The sequence below is a fragment of the Stigmatopora argus genome, chromosome 13 (assembly GCF_051989625.1).
Source record: "Stigmatopora argus isolate UIUO_Sarg chromosome 13, RoL_Sarg_1.0, whole genome shotgun sequence".
NCBI lineage: Eukaryota > Metazoa > Chordata > Actinopteri > Syngnathiformes > Syngnathidae > Stigmatopora > Stigmatopora argus.
In genome coordinates this window covers 4,487,529-4,509,420 of record NC_135399.1, presented here as the reverse complement: position 1 = coordinate 4,509,420, position 21,892 = coordinate 4,487,529, and the positions used below count along the sequence as shown (strand labels likewise).

Sequence of the window (21,892 nt, the reverse complement as noted above, 5' to 3'; positions counted from 1 at the left end):
CAAATTCAATAATTTGATATTTTGCATTTACAAAGACAGCCATACTAACTTCCTTATGGTATTGAATTAATGTGCTTTTGATTCATACAGTATCTCGTAAATACGATGTGATGATTTTTCTTAAGATTTTCCCTTCAAAGTAACACATTTGTACTCCCTATTAAAACCGTGAATCGGGGATAGCTTGTACGCGAGACATTGTAAAATTCAACAATTTTAAGGGTGCGCCTTAAATGCGAATAAATACAGTACGTACTTAGTTTTCTGTCAAAAAGCCAACCAATGGGCAAAATGTGGCAAAACACTTCTATTTCAGAATGTTATGTATATTCATGTTCTGAGTTAAAAATAACAACCTTCTGTTAATAGATCTTACTTACGACCAGGTAAATTACAAAGTCTGTCCTAATGTAAATTTGTTGAGATCCATTTATTTAATGAGCTAGTCATCGCTATTATCATAACAGAGTAGGTAAACTGGGTAGTAGCTATTTCATATTTTGAAAAGCCCTAATTGCAAAAAGTCACTAATTTTTACCAATTCAAATCTGACAAAATTGTCAACACAAACTGTTCCAGGTGATGATAGATTTACAAGTATTATTTATTGTAATTATTTTCATTTAAATTGCCTATATTTTCCAGGTGGAAAAGGATCCTAACTACCGTATTTTCACGACTAAGGCGCACCGCATTATAAGGCGCACCCTCAATGAATGACACATTTTATTTATTTTTCCATATATAAAGCACACTGGATTATAAGGCGCCCTGTGTATTTTGGAGAAAATTTAAGTCTTTTAAGTGCGCCCATAGTCGTGAAAATACGGTAATCAAATGAACTATTAAATCACCATTTTAATAGAGATTGCTATGCTAGACAAGAGTGAATGATACAATGAAGAGTTAATATATTCTTTATTCCAAAATAGAAAACTCTAAGGCATACCAAGACAAGATAAAACTTAACGTGTCGTCAAAAAGCAAAACAGGCATGAAAAAGACGTTACGTTTTCAAACTTTCCATGCTCACCCAGGCATTCTATCACATTTAATTAAGCCCCTCCCTCGAAAAATAAAAATAGAGAAAAAAACTGTCTGTAGTGGCAAGGGAACTCACAAATTGGAGCGCTTGATCTGTGTACATAAATAAAAAGTGTACTTTTTTTTTGTCCTTTCTGTTCCCGAGCACTCAACGTAGTGATTGTATTATCAGCATAGTGTACTGGATTATACATTTTAAAATTCCCACCTCAACTACTTTTCCAAAAATGCTTAGAGACAATAACACACAATCATGGTAAAAATATCAGTCATTTAAAACAAACGAGGTAAACTCTTCAAGTACTGAAGAGAAAAAGTTCTTGATGGTCTTAGACTTAAATACAGTTTTCCACAATCTTTATTTGTTTTACCAATCAGTTGGACTTTTGCCCTTTTTAGCAGTATTACTCCATTTCTTTAAGAAAAGAACACAGACCTTCACAGGACTCTTTTAATTTGAAAAACCAATTTAAATAATGTATCAAAATCTTTTTCCTTTTTTTTTAGACAAAGAACCTTGGAAAATAAGGTTGCTGTACATCAATATTTGTTACAAAATGAAACAAAACATGGGGGGAAAAAATTGGATTTTTTTTTCTCATGAATATAAAAATAAGCATCTTTTATTTTGAAACTCCTAGAGCTTTGCTCGTTTGCAGAGGTCCATGTGAGAGCTATGGAGTAAGTCTTGCACACATCTACTCAAAACACAAGCATGCAAAAAGAGACAAATTCTTACAATACAACTTCAAAGTGTTGTCATCCAAAGTTACAATTCAAGAGGGGTGAAGTAAAACAATATTACATTTCGCAATATTTATCAATGTAGCATACAAACTTGCTTCTGGTGTTTAACACTTTTTCTTCAGATTTTTTTTTTTTGCTTAAATATACAAAGTGCAATCGGCTACATCAACTAATCAAAAACAGTTTTTATAAAACACGCACAGCAAGGGTGGATTTTGTCAAGTGTGGAACAATTTCCGTATATTCCTGTTGTGCTCTGTAGAAACCTAATGTGTGTTTTTGTTTGTGCACAATTGCGAAAAAAGGTTAGTCAGTTCTCTCGACTTATTTTACACTTTTGTGGACATGTAGTGCACGTGTTCGTCTGAATTATTTACTGCAGTGAGTCGCTGTTGTCGAGGCCCAGCCCAGACATATCGGCATCATCGTCATCATCTCCACTGTCTCCAGACTCATCTTCACTATGGCCTCCTAGCATGACTTGTTGTACTGCCAGTGTTGCGCCATCTGATGTCAAGCTGTGTAGACCTTCCACATTCATAGTCACCATAGTACCTGAAGACCAGACAAAAACCAAAAGTGTCCGACAATATTGTTTTATTTCACGCTTCTAGTTTTCCTTTTTTTTTCTTCTCCCCAACAAAATGATTCCAAGCTTTGGTCCAGCAAAAAGGAACAGTGACATCTTATGGGAGAAAAATGATAGTAGCTGCTTCATAATTTGATCAAAATACTAGCGCAAAGCATCATTTTAAAGTGGAAGATATGCAATAAAAACGTACAATTCTTGTATTTGACCTATCCTGGGGTGTTTTCTGTAAAGCTTAAAAATTAGATTTATAACGAAAGCCATTTTTTTCCATGACTGGATCAACCTTTTACCCTAAAAAGTGGAAAAATTTAAAAAAAAGTTGCTGTTCGAAATATTCAATTAGTTAATCTGTTGAGCTAAACCAGCACGTGAGGCATGTTATACTTTATGTATAAGCATTATTCTCACACTGTATTTTCTCGCATATAAGCCGTATTTGTAAATAAAAAAATGATGACTGAATCAAGGATGTGGCTTATATGCGCACAATACTTTCTATATTCTTTCACCAGTAGATATAACATTTAGAATGTAACATATCCGATTTCTTGGTTATTTTCTGTTTTGCAGTAAGAAAACAACCATTAATGGATGAATAATTTTTTTAATGTGCTTTTGATTTATACAGTATCTTGGAAATCCCACGTGCGATGATTTTTCTTAAGATTTTCCCTTCAAAGTAACAAATTTGTACTCCGGGGAAATATATTACTTGAGAAACAAGTATACGAGACAGCCTGATGGCCGACTGCGCGAGAGGATGCTTATAATAGCGTACTGTCTTTCACAGGGCGTACAGGTTGCATTTTTCACTGGAGTTAGCCTGACTGAGTCGATAATCTGCAAAAAAGCTAGTGGAATCTACATGGAGTGAAAGCAAAGCAAGCATTTGAAAAAGACACCAAAAAAACCCTTCAAATTGAATCATGGCTGGTTCGATAATAAAATAAATAAATAAATAACTGGACGAAACGAACACTCGGTTCTGACTCATAGAGAAGTAGGAAGTTCCACCTTGAAAGGCATGGTGGAATACATTAACTTCTTTGCCTCGGTTATTGCATAAGGTTTAAATTTAATGTAATGTTAGATTAAAACTTAGTTTTAAGTGTAGAGTAATCTAAATTCATTTAAGTTTAATTTAAAGTTTATGTTATGTTACGAGCGCGTCCGTCAACTCTCTCTTTGTCCACGCCATCTGTCTGTACTGATTAATGTTACATTTTAGTATTGAAGATCATAACCACTGGAGAGGTATTTGTTACTTTGTGAGTAGGTGGTGAATTAGAACCAATAAAAACATGTTTTTCTGTTGCAATATCCTGTTTTTCGGGTGTTTTTTCAGAGGGTGAGAACAAATTAATTTGTATTTAGTTTATTTCTATGAGAAACGTTGGTTTGAGATACGAGTAAATCGATATACGAGCTCTGTCCCGCAATGCATTAAACTTGTATCTCAAGGTATTACTATACTTCAAGCATGGTTCTCAATGGTTAAGCCAAGATGTGCCCATTTTAAAAGATTTACGATGCGCCAAGATTTTATTGTTGTGTAAAGATGAGATAGGCTTGCAGCTGGAACTTTCCAATTAGCGGCGCTGACCTTGTTTCTCTTTGCCAGTTCTCTCAGTACCTCTGCCAGCAGGATGATGCTTATTTGAACTGCTTCAGATCATCTCAAGAGCTGTGGCTAGGGACATGACAAGGCTAACAGTCATGTTAATAAATTAGGTTACTTTAAGGACATAAAAATAGATTTAAGAGTATTTAGCTCACGTAAAAAATTATCTGGGTGCATCTAGGAGTAGTCAAATAACTTAAGAGTATTTGGGTACCCCAAGGAATATTTAAGATACAGTTTAGGGAGTATAAATAGATTAAACATATTTAAGTCATTCATCTGGCGTATTGAAGTGAATCCAAGAGTGTTTTAGGTCACTTCAGAATTATGTATATCTTCTGTTTGCAAGTGTTTAAGAAAAATTGTATGTGAATATGTAGGTCAACTACCCAACTGTTTTATTATGCTGTGGTATTTGGAGAGCCAAAGGATTATGAAGGTAGGAATATTTCAAAAATCTATACCGTCTGGCATTGTAACTTGCTGTGGCGTGCCACCCCCCGAGGCAATGGAGTCTGGCCAGAAGCGCTGTAGTGGACGGTTTTGGGGAGTCTTCTTTTTAGCTTTAGGCATCTCAGACGAGCTAGCATCCAACATGGGCTGTAGAATCCGTCTTCGAGCATTTATAAACCTGCAAACCCAAAACAGGATAAATTCTGTGTTTAGTCTTGGTTTGATTCTCTGTCCCACCGGTGGGACCTAATGAAATGATTCCCTCAACCCAGGAGACACGTCAACAGTGGTGGACTGTCCGGGCCCCCCTTCAAAATCCGTATAATTTTAGTACTATTAAACACATTTTAGTACTATTAAACCACTAGTTATGTGTTACTTTGTTAAAAGATGGCGAATTAGAAGAAATAAAACATTTTTTTCCAATCCAATATCCTGTTTTTGGTGTTTTTTTCAGAGGGTTGGAACGAATTAATTTGTTTTTAGTTCATGTCAATGGGAAACGTTTGTTCGAGTTACGAGAAGATCGACATACGAGATCAGTCCCGGAACAAATTAAGCTCTAATCTCGAGGTACCACTGTATTCCTAAATAATATTTGAATTCTATGAGGATATCATTGATGCTTTTTACGTGTCGCAGCTCTAGCTGCAATAGAGGTTTTATAGCCATAACATAGTTTTTGAGGGTTGGATTTATTCAGACAGCTGAAGGCGTCGTTAGGAAATTCACGGATCACTGCTGCACGTCAACATACAGTATTGACCAATAAAAGCAGTATACTCTGTAATTCAAACATTGTTAAACAAATTCATTCATTCTCTACCGCTTATGCTCACAAGTGTCATGGGGGGTGCTGGAGCCTATCCCAGCTGACTTTGGGCCAGAGGCGGGGAACAACCTGAATTGGTGGCCAGCCGATCGCAGGGCACAAGAAGACGGACAACCATTCACGCTCACACTCATACCTAGGAACTATTTAATGTGATCAACCAGCCAACCACGCATAGATCTGGGAGGAAACAGGAGTATCTGGAGTAAACCCATACAAAACCGGGCAGAATGTGCAAACTCCACACCAGTGGTCTCAAACCGGTCCTCATAGGGCCACAGGTTTTCAAACCGAACAACCGGACAGCTTTTGCAAGTGTAATCAGTTGATTGCAGCCAGGTGCTACTTATTTTGTCGACACTGGATCGGTTGAAACAAAGACCAGGACCCACTGCGGCACTTTGCGGAATCAGTTTGAGACTCCTGCTCCACACAGTCGGGAACGACCTGGGATCGAACCCACGACCCCAGGACTGTGAGGCCGACGTGCTAACCACTTGGGTGCCGGGCCTAATGTTTAACATATCTTATCCTAAAACGCATTTAAATACTGTGAATGTTAAGACACCACTCACCAATTATTGACCTGTAGAAGTGTCAGATTTGTCTGACTGGCTATCTGCTTCTTTTCATCCTCTGTTGGGTACGGGTGCTACGGAATGAAGGAAGACGGTTGTTGTTTTTGTATTTCAAAATTTACGGATAACTTGATGCACACAGACTTACGCCAATGTGCTGGAAAAGCCATGAGCGCATGACATTGGTGGCATGCTTGGGTAGTACACCACGTTTGTTTTTTGTTGAGCTGTCATCATTGTTGAAGAGGTTTAAGTCCTGGTGAAACCGCAGCTGGAGCTGAACAAAGAGACAATAGGTGAGACAACACCAAAGGTACTCAATTTTATTTACATACTGTACGAGCAATGTGTTGCTACCCAAAGAATTGGAACCAAAAATAAATAATTGGAAATGAACGTCAGGCTCATTTCATCTCATTTTCCGCTTTATCCTAGGGTCGTGGGGGGTGGTGGACCCTATCCCAGCTGACTTTGGGCCAGAGGCGGGGGAGACCCTGAATTGGTGGGCAGCCAATTGCAGGGCACAAGGAGACAAACAACCATTCACGCTCACACATCTAGAGGCAATTTAGAGTGTCCAATCAGCCTACCATGAATGTCCTTGGAATATGGGAGGAAACCCATGCAGGCCCAGGGAGAACATGCAAACTCCATACAGGCGGACGTGACCTGGATTTGAACCCAGGACCCCAGAGCTGTGAGGCCGATTCCCTAACCACTCGCTCCAACGGGCTGCCCATGAATGTCAGGCTTTGTAATTGAATACAGGCGGTTGTTGATTTACGACCACATTCGGGACCGACAAATCGGTCCTAAAGAAATCTGGTTGTATGTCGATCCATGTTGCGGATACAGTACTGCACATTTGTGTTTCCGCAATGCAATTGTGGTTATGATTTGCGAGACTGTGATTATCAGAAATAAGAGTTAATGCACGCCTAATCTGAACCAAAAATAAAACCTGGAATAGTGAGTGGGCAACTGCCTGTATTGCTTATAAAAAAAATTCAATGAAACAGGGCTCCACAAAAATTATTGGAGTGAACTACCGAACGTATTTTCTCGCATATAAGCCATATTTGTAACTCCAAAATGTGTTGACTGAATCAAGGGTACGCCTTATATGCGCACAAGATTTACAGCTATGCTATACTCTTTCACCAGTAGATATCGGCAAATTAACATTTACTATTTATTGGTTATTTTCTGTTTTGCAGTAAGAAAACAACCATTACTGGATGAATTACTAACTTCCTTATGATATTGACCCTAACAATGTGCTTTTGATTCATACAGTATCTCTGAAATACCAAGTGCGATGATTTTTCTTAAGATTTTCCCTTCAAAAGTATAAGACATTTGTACTCCCTATTAAAACCATGAACATGGAGGTGAAAATTGCGAATCAGGGGGCAGCTTATACGCGAGAAATTGTAAAATTCAATGATTTTAAGGCAATTTTAAGAGTGTCACTTATACTTGAAAACACGGTAAGTAGCTGGAGAAAAGGTCTGATGATGTCTGGATGCACTTTGCTTATCAATTCACAAGCAATTCCTGAATTTCATGTTTTTAAACATTGCTAGTTCACCAACATATTAAAAGATATTTTCTAACAGAATTGGGTAGCTAGTCTATTGAGCCAATGCCAACAACAAAGGCATTCAAAGAAAGGAAAATGAGAAACCTGATTGTTTTGGACACGTAGAGTCCCTGGAGAAATGGCCTGTGTTACCACCTGCCCTTGATGAGTGACTACTGTTACGGGTTGATACACTGTGCCACCTGGGAGGAACACACAAATGCATATATTGGCATTGTTGGAGGTCGAAAGCAGAAAGATAGTGCCACTTTCTACAGGAAAAAAAATCCCAGCTGCAATAATACAGTAACAGTTACCTGCAGGTGTGGTGGTATGCCATGATGACATACCTGCAACGACCTGTGTGGGATTTACTGCTGTGACGGTGACATTTCCTTGTTGCAAGGCTGAAGCCGGGACCACAATTTGACCGTGAGGACTCCCTGAGACGGAACAGGGGACCTGACAACAAAGGACCTTAGATAGTTTTTTGTTTTTTGAAAATCTCTGAATACATTGTCAGGGTGGCTTGACGTGATTCAACGACCTGGGATTTGGTTGGAGAGAAACTTGGGGTCTGGCTTTGAACAGGAGAATAAGGACTACCAGGCTCTCCACTCAGCAGGGTTTCACTATTCATTTTAGTCTTGAGACAAGCAATGTATCGGCTGCAAAAGTCCTTACACAGGTCGCTGACCTTCTCCAACTCCAGTAGGTGGATTCGTAAAACCTGGATAGCTTTTACCATCTAAACAACAGAACACAATAAAATCATTTCCAAGCTATGAAATCTCTGAATTTTTTGTGCACCCAATAATACAGCAATTTAGCCAACATAAAATGTCTGAATATTTCAAAGCAATAGTAATTGTTTCGTATACTGTAAATGACTTTCATTTGAATTTTGTTTGCTCAAAGTATGTAGAGATACAATTCACAAATTTCCTAGGATGGAGGACAGAGAAAATATTTGAAAACAGCAGAGGAATTTTTGAATAAATGTGATGTCATACACCCATTGTTTTAGTGCTAGAGTTTACATGAACTGTTAGCGAGAATGTCAGAATGGCAGGGAAGATTTTTCATATTTTAGGTCGTGAGGCAAATTAAAATGGCAAATGAGGTTCCTTAGTTTACGCAACAATTATTTTCTTAATCTATGAATTGGATGTCTTCATTGGAAAAAGAATCAGCATAAGAAATCAAGGTAGCGATTAATCATATGTACATACTTAGTTTTGAAATGTGCCAAAACAGTACATAATACCTCATCATTAAGAAGTTTTTTCTTCATGCTAAAAGTCAGGGTCCTTATGAGAAAGCTTTTGTGTCTGTGTCACCAATCTATTCTTCATGGGCTCAGTTTTTACATTTGCAAAGATTGTTTTTCTTTTTAAACCACCAGACCAATAGTGTAATGATAAGATAATAATTTAATAAATGATGTTATGGGAAACCAACTGTTGGAATGGATGTCAATTCATCATGAGTCATAGAATGCAAGCTCACCAAGTTGTCAAGTTCTGGGTCTTCACTGAAAAAGGGCTTTCCGTCTTTCTCCTGACAGCGGACAAAGTTCTCAATGTCCACGTCAAAGCTTGCAGAGGTTATGCATTCAGAACTGAGAGTGGACAGTTCACACTTCTCGAACAACAGTGCCAACAATGGAAACAGGGGATGTCTGTAAAAGGGAAACATATGCATACACACTGTTGAAAAGAATTGGTGACTGTTTGACTGACTGAATGTTTGGTCACTTGGCTCTGGTAACTACTAACGTAATTTCTTGCATATAAGCTGTATTTAACAAAAAAAGATTAATGAATCAAGGGTACAGTTTATATGCGCACAAGACTTACAGCGTTGCTATACTCTTTTTCACCAATAGATGTCGGCAAATTAACATTCACTATTTGTTGGTTATTTTCTGTTTTGCAGTAAGAAAACAACCATATCTGGGTGAATTACTAACTTCCTTATTATATTGACCCTAATAATGTGCTTTTGATTTATACAGTATCTCAGAAATACATGTCCCTGAACTGCTCGCCTACAGCGTTGCTATACTCTTTTTCACCAATAGATGTCGGCAAATTAACATTCACTATTTGTTGGTTATTTTCTGTTTTGCAGTAAGAAAACAACCATATCTGGGTGAATTACTAACTTCCTTATTATATTGACCCTAATAATGTGCTTTTGATTTATACAGTATCTCAGAAATACATGTCTCTGAACTGCTCGCCTACAGCGTTGCTATACTCTTTTTCACCAATAGATGTCGGCAAATTAACATTCACTATTTGTTGGTTATTTTCTGTTTTGCAGTAAGAAAACAACCATTACTGGGTGAATTACTAACTTCCTTATAATATTGACCCTAATAATGTGCTTTTGATTTATACAGTATCTCAGAAATACTGCTCACCAGTCACTATTCCCACTCACATTCACATCATTGCCTACGCGAAAGTCACGCAAAGGCACCACACAATCAGTCACTTCCACTGTACTGTACAAGACTGCTAGATCAAATTCTGTGCGTTAAATGATAAAAAAAAATGGGCATCATTTCTTAATTTTTTGCAAGTAAAACAAATCACCATCTCCCACACAAAGCTGGTGGTGCACTGTGAGTAGGCCGCGTTTCCAGATTGTCGCTGCTCTACGTCCTGACTCACTTGGTCTTTCCAGGTCCGAGTCACCGCAGGTTATAGGAAAGAAACCTATTCAATGTGTATATCGGTCGGGCCATTACACACGTGTTTTCTTGTTTTTTTTCGAGCTTTGGCATGCTTTAAACGTGGCTTTCATAACACGTCGTCATGCATTGAAAGTGCTTGACTGGTCCGTGCTGATAAAAAGGTTGGGGGCCACTGAGGTAGAGGACGGAGATGTGGAATACCGACTGAATAAGGGCCCTGGAGTGCCGGAGTTGGTGACTTCAGGCCAAGATAAATTCATTTATAAACGGCATGCTAAATTTGATTGGGTTTTCTATTTTAAAAAATGAACAAATATATTGCTCATTTTTTCGTGATCAAATCAAGAAGGTCGTACATATTTTCTTTAGGAATGTACCGTACTTATTCAAGTATACCGCACAAAATGTTATACCAAAAACTGAAGCAAAGTACAGGTGTGCATTTTACATGAGGTCTTTGCTTTTATGACCTTATCCCGATAAAAAACTGCCCTCTGCCGGTGAAAATGTCCCCTCCGCAGCTCTTATAATGGGAGACGTAACACCTGTCTTTGTCCATCAGATGGCGCACGACGGCCCATTTTACCAGGGCCCAAAGAAGGAAAATGTATATCCCCCTTCTCAGGGGATATACTCTACCTTCTTTTACAAAAACCAGCCCTTGTCTTTGGGAAGTTCATAGGGGAGGGTAAAATAAAGAAAAAATGCTCCAGAGAAACTTTAGCTCACTCGAGAGAGCCCTATCCTTGCTCAAGAAGAATGGAATCAATTGTTTGGTGAATCTGATGATGACGAAACAGACTTTGAAAAATGTTGTTATGATGATGATGAATTAGATGGATTTTTACATTTTTAAATTCAATCTTAGAATTGTGTTCATACTGGAAGTTTGTTTTACCAGGTATCCGTATCATATGTTGTGAATAAATGTTTTGCCATGGCGACATGTGTTCAGCATTTGCCAGTTACGAGTACCCTTAAGTCACAAATTATGGTTGCGCGTTATACTCGAATAAATACGGTAGCTAGATACACCACAGTTCACTCACAATCACATCCCACAAACCAAACAAAAAAATACAGAGACTTCATTATACCGATATATTGAGGCCTTGTCCACGTCCATGGGCGTCAATGGATCTGTGAATGTCGGGCTAGGTGACTCTGCTAACATCCCCTCAAACTTTTCTTCTGAATCGCTCTCTACCTTAGATACTCCTTGCATCTGTGAAAAGAAATTAAGTACAATCATTTCAATCACCAAAAAAATTGTCATAAACATTGACAGAAGCTGTCAAAAAATAAAAACGGTTGTAGTCATGTTCCCATCATGTGAATGATGACGGGATCAATGGGTACCCGAGGGCTAAAACACAAACAGTAGTTTCCTTCACTACAGATCTCAAAAATATTGGTCACACAAAAAGTTCATATTGTGTTTTTAAGTAAGGAAGAAATTTATACAGCTGGTCATGTGCTCCATTTGTATTTGCAGTATGTAGATTTTGAATTACACATTTGATTTGATCATTTAATTAAAAAAAATGGAAATTGCATTTGTATAGTCTTTTATCATTCATTCATTCAGACGACACACATGACCCATGTTCCAGCACTCATATTCATCACACTCACACATGCGTTAATGCACCAATAAGGGCGGTTCCAGCAATGTAGGCGCTACCCTAGTATGCTTGGGGAGTCGAGCCGTCAACCTTTAAGTCCATGGATGATTTGCATTACCAATTGAACCACTGCTTCCTTTAAAACATTTTTTTTTAAATCTTTTAATTCAAGAAATGTTCAAATACAACACTGGCCACTAGATGTTAACAATAGGACTTGAAAGCCGCTTTGCATTGTTGGGACGTAACAGACATATTGTACAATTGGGTTCGAAATAATAACAGTCCCAATACAGCAGCAAGATAAATCTCTGTTCTACAATCCTAATAAGTTTTAGGACATCTCAAAGTAAAGGTATAGAAACCAAAAGATTATACAGTCTTCCCGTAATTATCGCGAATTCACTTCTTCCCAATTTTTTTCTTCTATTATTATTATTTTTTTTTTTTAATTAAAGTTCATAAAAATGTCAAAACCACGCTGAAACTCGTGAGCGGAAGCCACTCTTGCTACTAGGACTCAGCACTGAAGAAAAAGGGTAGTTATAATAAGGGTTATACTTATACTACTTAGCGATTTTTTGATTATCGCGGGCATGTCTGGTCTTCATTAACTGCGATATTCGAGGGATTACTGTACTTCGATGCTGCTGATTGTGTGAAACTGAAATATGAATTCAAGGGGTGTGTTGAAAAATAGCTGAGTTCAAATAAGAAGGTTATGGATTCTCGTGAAAATGGGTGTTTAGCAGGGAATTAAGAATTAAATGTTCTGCTATAATGATATTAAAACCTTTAAAATAGCTCAAATCAGAAAGATGAGGAGGAAAGACAACCCATCCCAAAGAATGTTAAAATTATCAGACTGGCCAATGCTCAAACAATGATCAGTTCCGGGTGAATCAAAGAAAATGTCAATTTGCCATCGAGTACTGTGACAATCGTTTATGTGAAGCTAATTAACCAAGAACCCCCCTATCAAGGGCTCATTACAATTTACCAAAGAAGAATGACTGACTGAAAAAGATGAGGTGTAAGTAATAATTTGTGGAATGTTGAAAGCAAGAATTTTCTTTTTTTGTTGTTCTAATAGTTAACAGGCATTTTATCATACACAGAAGCCACAGTACACAGTGAATCATGGTGGTATTAGCATTATTATATGGGTATGTTTCTTGAACTTGAAGGAGTTATTTTTATTAACGGGTTCATGGATCAGTTCGAGGACATCATGATAATGAAAGAAGTATTGTTGCCAGTATGCCAAAGAAGAAATGCCTTTGAAATGGGTGTTTCCACACGATATTTGCTCTATTATCTTGAAAATATTCTTTGACTTTCTGTAAAATATTGGCAAATTTAATGACGTTTTCCAATGTTCCTGATTTGAAATAGAATGTACAGTGTCCTTATTGCATGTATTTTCTCTACTCATTTTTTAAATAAAATTCATTAATTAGCTTCGACTGCATATTTGACATTTATAACAACAGTGTGAAAATCAGTTGCCAAAACACGAGGTCATGATGCTTGTAATTGACTCTGGCATGCCCAATGGTTGCGGCTTGCTTCACTTTGACTTGTGACCAATGTTCCCTCTAAGCTGCGCACTACTCTCGCGTTCTCTGCGCACGGCAAACGTATGCAGCGCACAAAATCAAAAACTGACAAACACCGTGTCCAGCCAATGATATGATGCGGTTTGGGTCACGTTCCGCGGCATGAGTTCATTTTGCAGGTTAGCATATAGCCAACAACTCGGTGGAGCTGCTGGCAAGCCTTTATCATGGCCAAACGAGTCAAAGTAAAAAAAAAATGCGGTTCTTCTAAGGTGGAATGGCTGTCGGAGCAAATAGAAGAACAAGCAGTGAAATTGGGTGAGAACTGTCGAAAACTTTGCCAAGTGTGCGTCTGTGTGTTTCAGTGTGTGTGTGTGTGGTATATGTCATCGTTTGTCTTCAATTTACACGATGGACTATAGATGGAAATTAGCCCTTGGCTGCAATCTTACATATTTACATATGTATGTTCATGAATATGTGCTGTCCCTTATGAAATAAATCAAATCAAAATCAAAAGAAAGTTCTCTACAAAACATACAGCGAAGCTAAAGTTGTAAGCTAGTTTTCCGATGGAAAAATATTGCACATAAATGGACGCTTGACTATCTCGAGTGACACATTCAGCAGAAAAGTCATTTGAAGCAGAATGAGAAGTGAGAAGGACAGATGTGAAAAATGAGGTCAACTTGAAGTCAGATTTGTGCAGATTCTAGTGTTATTTATTTAGATATTTTATCCACAGATATGAATCATTACATTTTATTAGGACTAGATCATTTATGGCTAGTAGACACATACCTGTCAAGGTATACATTTTTTGATCATTTCAAATTGTGTACGCTGTATAAAAACCTTTGTACGGAAAAAAACTTTTTCTTTTTTAAATATGTTTTTTACGATCTCGTTTTACCCATTTCGGCTGTAATCCGGAACGTTTCTGTTGCCGGTAGCAGAGGAAAACAGCATCGTCAATTGCTAATATTGTCAAGCATGATATGCGCATGTGCGTGCATTCCCCTTTCACCCGTCCGCCTTTTCACCATCAAAAATATAACAAGCAAGGTACCCTGACATGCACCTGCTCATGGCAGGTGTTCTACTGGTGTGTGCCCATAGCGAGCAATGACGATGTTGCTCACACTGGTACTGAGTGTGCTCAGGGAGGTTGTCTTTCTGCTCAGACAAACGAAAAATTAGAGGGAACATTGCTTGTGACATTATAATTTACGATGGTGTCTGTGAGAAAAGCTCATGAAGAAAATGAATGGATAATTATTATTTCTCTCAAATGTATTTAGGCAACATAGTGGTACTTCTAATTATGAAACTAGTTCCAGAAGTGGTTTCGTAAGTAGAAGCACATTTTACAGTGAATGATCATAACTTGTTCCACAATCTTTAATACTACACCCTTTAAAAGAGATAAAAGTATACAAATTTTACCAATATGTCAGCAAAAGTATATATGTACGCAAAAAAAGGAAAAAAGATAAGAAAATGATTTGTTAAGCTATTGAAATGGATAAGAAATGTAAAGACATTTTCGATGGGGTGGGGGCTCAGTAAACATACATTCACACGCACGTAAACACACAACTTACCAACTTCAAAGTATATTATGCATACTCGGAAACTCAAGAAACAATTCTGCGCCGAATGTGGTCATTCTCCAACAGCCTGGCTCTAAAAATTATTTTTGAGCCCAAAAATTAATATTGCTCAGCCAGTAAATTAATTTTAATTTATGAGCACAGAACAAAATCAAAAATCATTTTTGCAACTTTCATTCTCCAACTCAGCATATTATTAAAGTTATTTTGCGTTATTAGTTTTGCAAAAATAGCAATCTTTTACGGAACAACACTTGAATTTCCGAACCTATTTTTTAAATTATACTTTAAGGCACAGGTGTCAAAGTGGCGGCCCGCGGGCCAAATGTGGCCCGCCGCATCATTTTGTGTGGCCCGAGAAAGTAAATGATGAGTGCCAACTTTCTGTTTTATGATGAAATTCAAATGAAGATTATAGATTATTTCCTGTTTTTCCTCATTTTAAATCAACAATTGCAAACAATTTGTACTAATTTGAATGTCCAAAAATGATCTATCGATTAGCACGATCGAGAAAGCTGTCAATTTATTAATCGATTAATTTTGGCAGCGGAATTTTACTCGCATCTCAAATTCTTCGTATGTCGGGCCACTCGTATGTCAAGGTATTACTGTACAGAACTTTGCAGAGCATGCTAAAACTACAGTTAACATTATGGTGAACAAAATGCCAGGTTTTCAGTCTACTTCTTTGATCGTTGTGGGCAGATAAAATGAAATATTTTCATTGTGTCAGAAAAAATGTTGTGTATTAAAAAATTAAACATTGGTCTGACACACTTACCTGTTGTTTTCCCTTGGAGTATTTTTCAATGGAAACTGAATGGGCTGCCATCACATTCAGTGCAGAGGCTGCAAGCACTCAGGCATTGTAGATTGCTCCAACAGGTGGGCAGTCTAAATAAAAGCACAATGGCTTTACTCATTTTATCAGTGAATTTACAGAAATATTTCAATGACCATGTCAAATTAAGGAAAATGTGCAGGGTATTCTCTGCAAAACAAATGAATAAAAATTAATTGCTGAACACTTTATTTTATTTAATCATACTGTTTAGTCACTAAAGAATAAAAAAATGGGATTTTATTTTGTGCGCTCCATATGATTTGCTGTGCGCAGAGAAGACGAGAGTAGTGCGCAATTGCGCACGCGCGCAGCTTAGAGGGAACATTGGTCGAGAGTAATCCATCAAATTTCGTGGATAATGTACACAAGAAGACATGGCCGTGATAATTGAAAAACCGCGAAGTAGGATCACCCCTATTATTACCTTGCCACTGTGATCCTTCTTCACTTCACGGTTTCACTACATCGCATTTTTTTGTGAAAAAAAAAAGTTCATAAAAATGTGAAAATCCACGCTGAAACTTGAAAGCAGAAGCCACTCTCTGTCTTCCACTAATAAAATGGCGGAAGACAGAGGCCTGTCACCCACGGGGAAAAAATGAAGTGCAGCACCCATCATTTTTATCCAAAAGTAGACCTTTCTGAGCATCTGTGAGGGTGGATTTTCATCAGAAATGTGAGCCCCGTGCGACCTTACACCATGGCGCTTATTTAAAAACAGAACTTGCTCGGCAAAGTGGACAGCAGTGACCATCGGCGAAGGGGGATTTTTTTCAGAAATGCGAGCCCCGGGCGACGTTATGCAGGATGCCATAAAGACGACTAAAGCAGAGTCTGGGAGCCCCGTGGTAGCGGAGGTGGAATGTCCCAGAAATGTGCAACGTGCAAAAGTACACGGCCCGACACTATCGGCCTTGTCTGAAAATAGAGCACTTTAGCTGGCGAGGATGGCGAGACGCCGCAGTGGAAGTTGAGATTCCATTTAAGTCTGGGCGGTGGGCTGACGTTGTTGCATTTATCCGAAAATAGAGCTCCCTGGACGGCTAATTGACGGTTGGATGGCGCGGAAGAGCCAAGTGGAACTTTAAATTCCCGGCCGCGTCATACGGCCATCCGGTAGCACATGCCGGCGACGTCGGCTGGCGATCCGGTGGTGCATGCCGGTGGCGAGCAAGGTCTGCCTTTTTTTTCAATTTTCAATTTTATTCAAAGATTAACTGAACATGGAGATCATCATCATCATGTGTGGGAATGCTGCTGCCTGGCTTTATGGTAATGCCAGCATTAATCAACAAGTTCGACCGTGGCTCTCTGCTGCCTCCCTGGTTTTTCAGGACCGATACCGATAAATGGTAGTTAGAGGATAACGGATATTTGGAGCCGATATTAATTTGCACTAAAAGGGTAATAAATAGTGTTTAATTTTTTTTAAAAAAAGAATAATGCGAGCACTGTACTTTATAAAATCAGACATATATCTATATATCTATAGATCTATCTATCTCTCTATCTCTCTCTCTATATATATGTATATATATATATGTATATATATATATATATGTGTATATATATATATATATATATATGTGTGTGTATATGTGTATATATATATATATACCAAAGAAAATAACCAAGTCTATTATACCCATATATTCATAAAGAATTATATTTAAGATAAACTTATGTTGATATATGTTTTTGACTGTATAATTCAACTTTATTTGTATAGCTGCAAGTCAACAGAGGGTTAGTGGGTTAAATATGTGTTGGTGCTGGTGTCTGTGTTTATTACCAATAAACAGAAAGCAGGATAGGCGCGGCTGCACCTGAGCCGAAATATCCCAGTTTTAAATTGATTTCTTCATATCGGCCAGTTGGGTTAAATAAAAGGCCAGATGTCAAATATCGGCCCCGATAATCGCTTGATCTATGAACCGGGGTAACTGGAGAAAGCCCACGCGAGCCCAGGCACAACATGCAAACTCCACACATTGAGAACCGAACTGGGATTGAACCCTCGACACCAGAACTGTAAGGCCGACCCACTAACCACTCGGCCGCACATATGCACATATCCAAAAATAAATAAATATATATCAATCAACGACAATACAGTACATATTTGTCAGCATTTTAATACAGTTAAGGGGTGGCCACACAACTTTATGAAATGCAGTTCAGGCTACAGCAAATGTGGTTAGTCCACAATTACATGTAAAAATTAAAAACCATCGGTATACAAAGCACTTTGACCAACATTTATTGTTTAGAAAGCAATGAATATTCATACGGGATTGCTAATATGACAGACCAGGGGGCTGAATCCTAAAGGCACCTGGAGCTAATTATTTCATTTTTTGCAGTTCCTTGTGCTGGGAATATTTATTTTTATTTCTGAACTGCTTTATCCTCATTAGGGTCGCTGGGGGTGCTGGAGCCTATCCCAGCTGACTCCAGGCCAGAAGCGGAAGACACCCTGAATCGGTGGCCACCCGGGCACGCGCAGAAATACAACCATGCACACTCACACCCATACCTAGGGGAAATTTAAAGTGTCCAATCAGCCTACCATGCATGTCTTTGGAATATGGGAGGAAACCAGAGTACCTGGAGAAAACCCACACAAGACCAGGGAGAACATGCAAACTCCACACAGGTAGACCAACCTGGATTTGAACCCAGGACCCTAGACCTGTGAGGTCAACGCGCTAACCACTCAACCGCCGGGCCTAATAAACTGGGAATAATTTAAAAAAACCAACAACAACACTGTCAGGTCCCATTCATTAATTAACTCAATTTCTGAACCGCTTTATCCTCAGTGGACTCGCAAGGTGGGGGTGCTGGAACCTATCCCAGTTGCCCCCAGGTCAGAGGCGGGGGACACCCTGAAGCGGTGCCCAACCGATCGCAGGGCACAAGAACATGCAAACTCCACACAGGTCAGGTGGATTGACCTGGATTTGAACCCAGGACCCCAGAGCTTTGAGGCCGATGTGCTAACCACCCAAGCCACCAGGCTTCATTATCATGTCCCCATTAATGAAAATACAATGTTTCTTGGCACATGTTCCCATGATGAAATATTACCTATGTCAACACAGACACAAAAGATCCTATATTTATAGCCAAGACAATCAGAATAAAACAGTGTCCTCTTGTATAGCAGCTAAGCATGTCAAAATGCTCTCTACTGGTAAACCCGGAACCTACAGGTAACAATAAGTCTGCAATTAAACTAAGTTTAACTAATGTCATTAGTCAGCTGATCTAATGATCGAGTTTCATTATGATCCGTTTACAGATAACAAAGGAGTAACTATTTTATTTGTGTGTCCTTCAGCCCTCCAACAGCGTGGTCTAAAAATGGGCCAGACAACATTGCTTATTGTTATAATAATAGTTCAAAATGAAAACTAAAAATTATATTTTACTTTCAATTTCATTTAACTTTAAGGAGGGAAAAAAGGCCTCACCTCTCGGCCATGTTTGCACTTTTTTGTAAATTTCTTTTCATTTTAAATGTAAGGGCAGCCCAGTGGGTGAGTGGTTAGCGCGTTGGACTCACAGTGGGAGACCTGGGTTCAAATCCAGGTCAATCCACCTGTGTGGAGTGTGCGTGTTCTGCTGGGCCTGCGTGGGTTTTCTCCGGGTACTACGGTTTCCTCCCACATTCCAAAGACATGCATGGTAGGCTGATTGGACACTCAAAGTTGCCCCTAGGTACGAGTGAGAGCGTGAATGGTTCTTTGTCTCCTTGTGCCCTGCGATTGGCTAGCCACCAATTCAGGGTGTCCCCGGCTTCTGGCCCAGAGTCAGCTGGGAAAGGCTCCAGCACCCCCTGCGACCCTAACGAGGATAAAGCGATTCGGAAAATGAATGATTGAATGAATGAATCTTGATCAAATTTGGCCATTTGCGTACGAGTCGACATTAAAATGTTAACAACCTGGTAATCATGGCACACAACGGTTCCAATTTAAAATTGCGGTCAATTTATTATTATTATTATTTCTCCAAAGAAGCAGGAGTGCGTCTGTAAAATCTGGCTTTGCAAAGATTATACTGGTAACGCTGTGTACTAAATATATTATTATCCGGGTTTGCTGATATCGTGGAGGGTCTGATTTAATCAACCTCCCGATATACTACGCAGTTCAACATTACTAACAGGCATTATTTGGCGAATATTGCTTTACCTTGGAACTACTTAACAACCACAACGCTCTTAGCTTGTAGCTCCGTGTCAGCTACATTGATGTTTTTTTTTAACCTGGCGGAAAATAGCCATCACGTAACACGGAGCTTTTACTGTGGTATATTATAACTAATATCAACATTTGGCGTACTCGATATGAGGAAACCTTCTCTGTGATTCTATTTTTCAAGTAGCATTTGGTAATACATATGGATAAAAGCCTAGCTGCTGGGCCAGGTACTAGCTAACATTAGCAAAATAGCTAAATGATTTTAAGCGGCTCGCCCAATGCGCTGATAAAATTCAAGCCGCCATGTTAATTTGCAAAATAATTATTACTCCCTCAAAATAATGTGGTATGTTTCGAAAACGTACTAAAGGAATGACGGCCCCTTCTAAATGTTTCTTTTTTTTCTCATTCCTCAAGTGCGGGTTTTCGTTTATCCATGCCCAGTTACTAATGTAAATCAGCGTATTATTTATTTTGTAGTTTTCTGTTCATTACGGAGTCCTTTGATAGCTTTGTTAGCTTAATAACAAATTTGCCTTCGGTGAAAATACAACAGCGGAGGCGTGTTAACATTATGCCAATACGGGATTCGTAATGACTGGACGATGAATGTAGCTATGTGTTCCTTCGTTTTTCTAACCGGTTACAAACTGTACCAGTAACATAATGTCAAGTAACTAAAATGCTACGAGGCAGCACAGTGCAGTTATCTATATCTTTCAGCGGTATATGTAGTCATTCATGGAGGGCAGATGTCTTTATCCCTCCCCTTCGCGTTAGCATTAGCATTACAGCTGTCGGGCCTCGTTTAGAGCGTTAGCTGTGTGATTTTCCACAAGCCTCGTCTACAGGGCGACATATTTTTTTCACCCTCCCTCCATCGTATACATAATTTATTTTTTCTACAATGCTGTTCCCCTCGTAAAGCATCCGCCGCTCGAGCAAAAAAATCGCGTTTCCTGCCACGGGCCAGTTCAGCGTACAAGCTAAGATTGTTTGATTGATAGGGACGGGAAAGAGGGATTTTGAGTGACAGCTTACCTGAGTGCCAATCTTCGTCACACTGACAAGCGGCTGCAGCAATCGGGACCCGCAGTTGTCGCGGTGCGTCATCGCGTATGGGCACGCAGGGACGTTTGGAACATTAATATTCATAAGGTGGGCGGTCAATGACGTTGTGCAGCGCTCTGCCTCTGTACAGTCTATGTTAGCTGCCCAATGACTGCCTTTTCATGGTTAGACATTGTTTTTCCTGTACAATTTTTTTTGTCAGGCATTCCCCGTCGATGCTAATGCTGTAAAAATGATATTTTGACAAAAGTATTGATCTTAACTTGCTTGGCATTTAAACTGTGTTAAATAATAAAACAGGACAATGTCTGAATGTGAGAAACATCCGAACGTGCAATCCTTTGTTTAAACCACACAATTCAATGAATCCTTTAAGAAATACTGAAGACGGCCATAGAGACAAAGAGGATTTGATACATGACTGGATACACCCCTGCCAACCACCATTGATAATTTTATTTCAGTGAAATGGTCCGCTTTATCCTCACTAGGGTCGCGGGGGTGCTGGAGCCTATCCCAGCTGAGGCGGGACACACCCTGAATTGGTGGGCAGTCAATTACAGGGCACAAGGAGACAAACAACCATTCACGCCCACACTGTAAGAAGTCATAGAATGTAATATTTAGAGAGAAAAAATAATATGAATAGAACAAGATTAAAATTGAACTATTACAAGGTTAAAATTGAACTATTACAAGGTTAAAATTGAACTATTACAAGGTTGAAATGAAAATATGTTGAACATTAAATTATAGATTATTCGAATACAAGATTCAAATTGTCAAACAGTCATTTTGTTGCTTGTTTTTCTCTAA

General features: G+C 38.8%; 1 protein-coding gene across 1 annotated transcript; it reads right to left on the bottom strand.

The window, feature by feature from the left end:
• Window positions 1–901: 901 nt before the first annotated feature.
• pknox1.1 (pbx/knotted 1 homeobox 1.1) lies at window positions 902–21,209 on the bottom strand. Its single transcript, XM_077616513.1, has 11 exons — window positions 21,047–21,209; window positions 15,735–15,847; window positions 11,251–11,378; window positions 8,959–9,130; window positions 7,997–8,197; window positions 7,767–7,911; window positions 7,555–7,652; window positions 6,016–6,144; window positions 5,865–5,941; window positions 4,469–4,635; window positions 902–2,346 (listed from the first exon to the last, which is right to left on the bottom strand). Exons 2-11 carry the CDS (start codon window positions 15,783–15,785, stop codon window positions 2,165–2,167), a joined length of 1,350 nt encoding a protein of 449 aa, XP_077472639.1. The 5' UTR covers window positions 15,786–15,847; window positions 21,047–21,209; the 3' UTR covers window positions 902–2,164.
• Between the last annotated feature and the right edge of the window lie 683 nt (window positions 21,210–21,892).

Bases quoted from the DNA above. Each gene is read 5' to 3' on its own strand.
- pknox1.1 (XM_077616513.1), bottom strand. From the start codon at position 15,785: ATGGCAGCCCATTCAGTTTCCATTGAAAAATACTCCAAGGGAAAACAA. The intron at 8,198-8,958 runs GTGAGCTTGCAT...TCTGTTGTTTAG, and splicing joins ACCCAGAACTTGACAACTTG to ATGGTAAAAGCTATCCAGGT. The intron at 7,912-7,996 runs GTCGTTGAATCA...CTTTGTTGTCAG, and splicing joins TCTCTCCAACCAAATCCCAG to GTCCCCTGTTCCGTCTCAGG.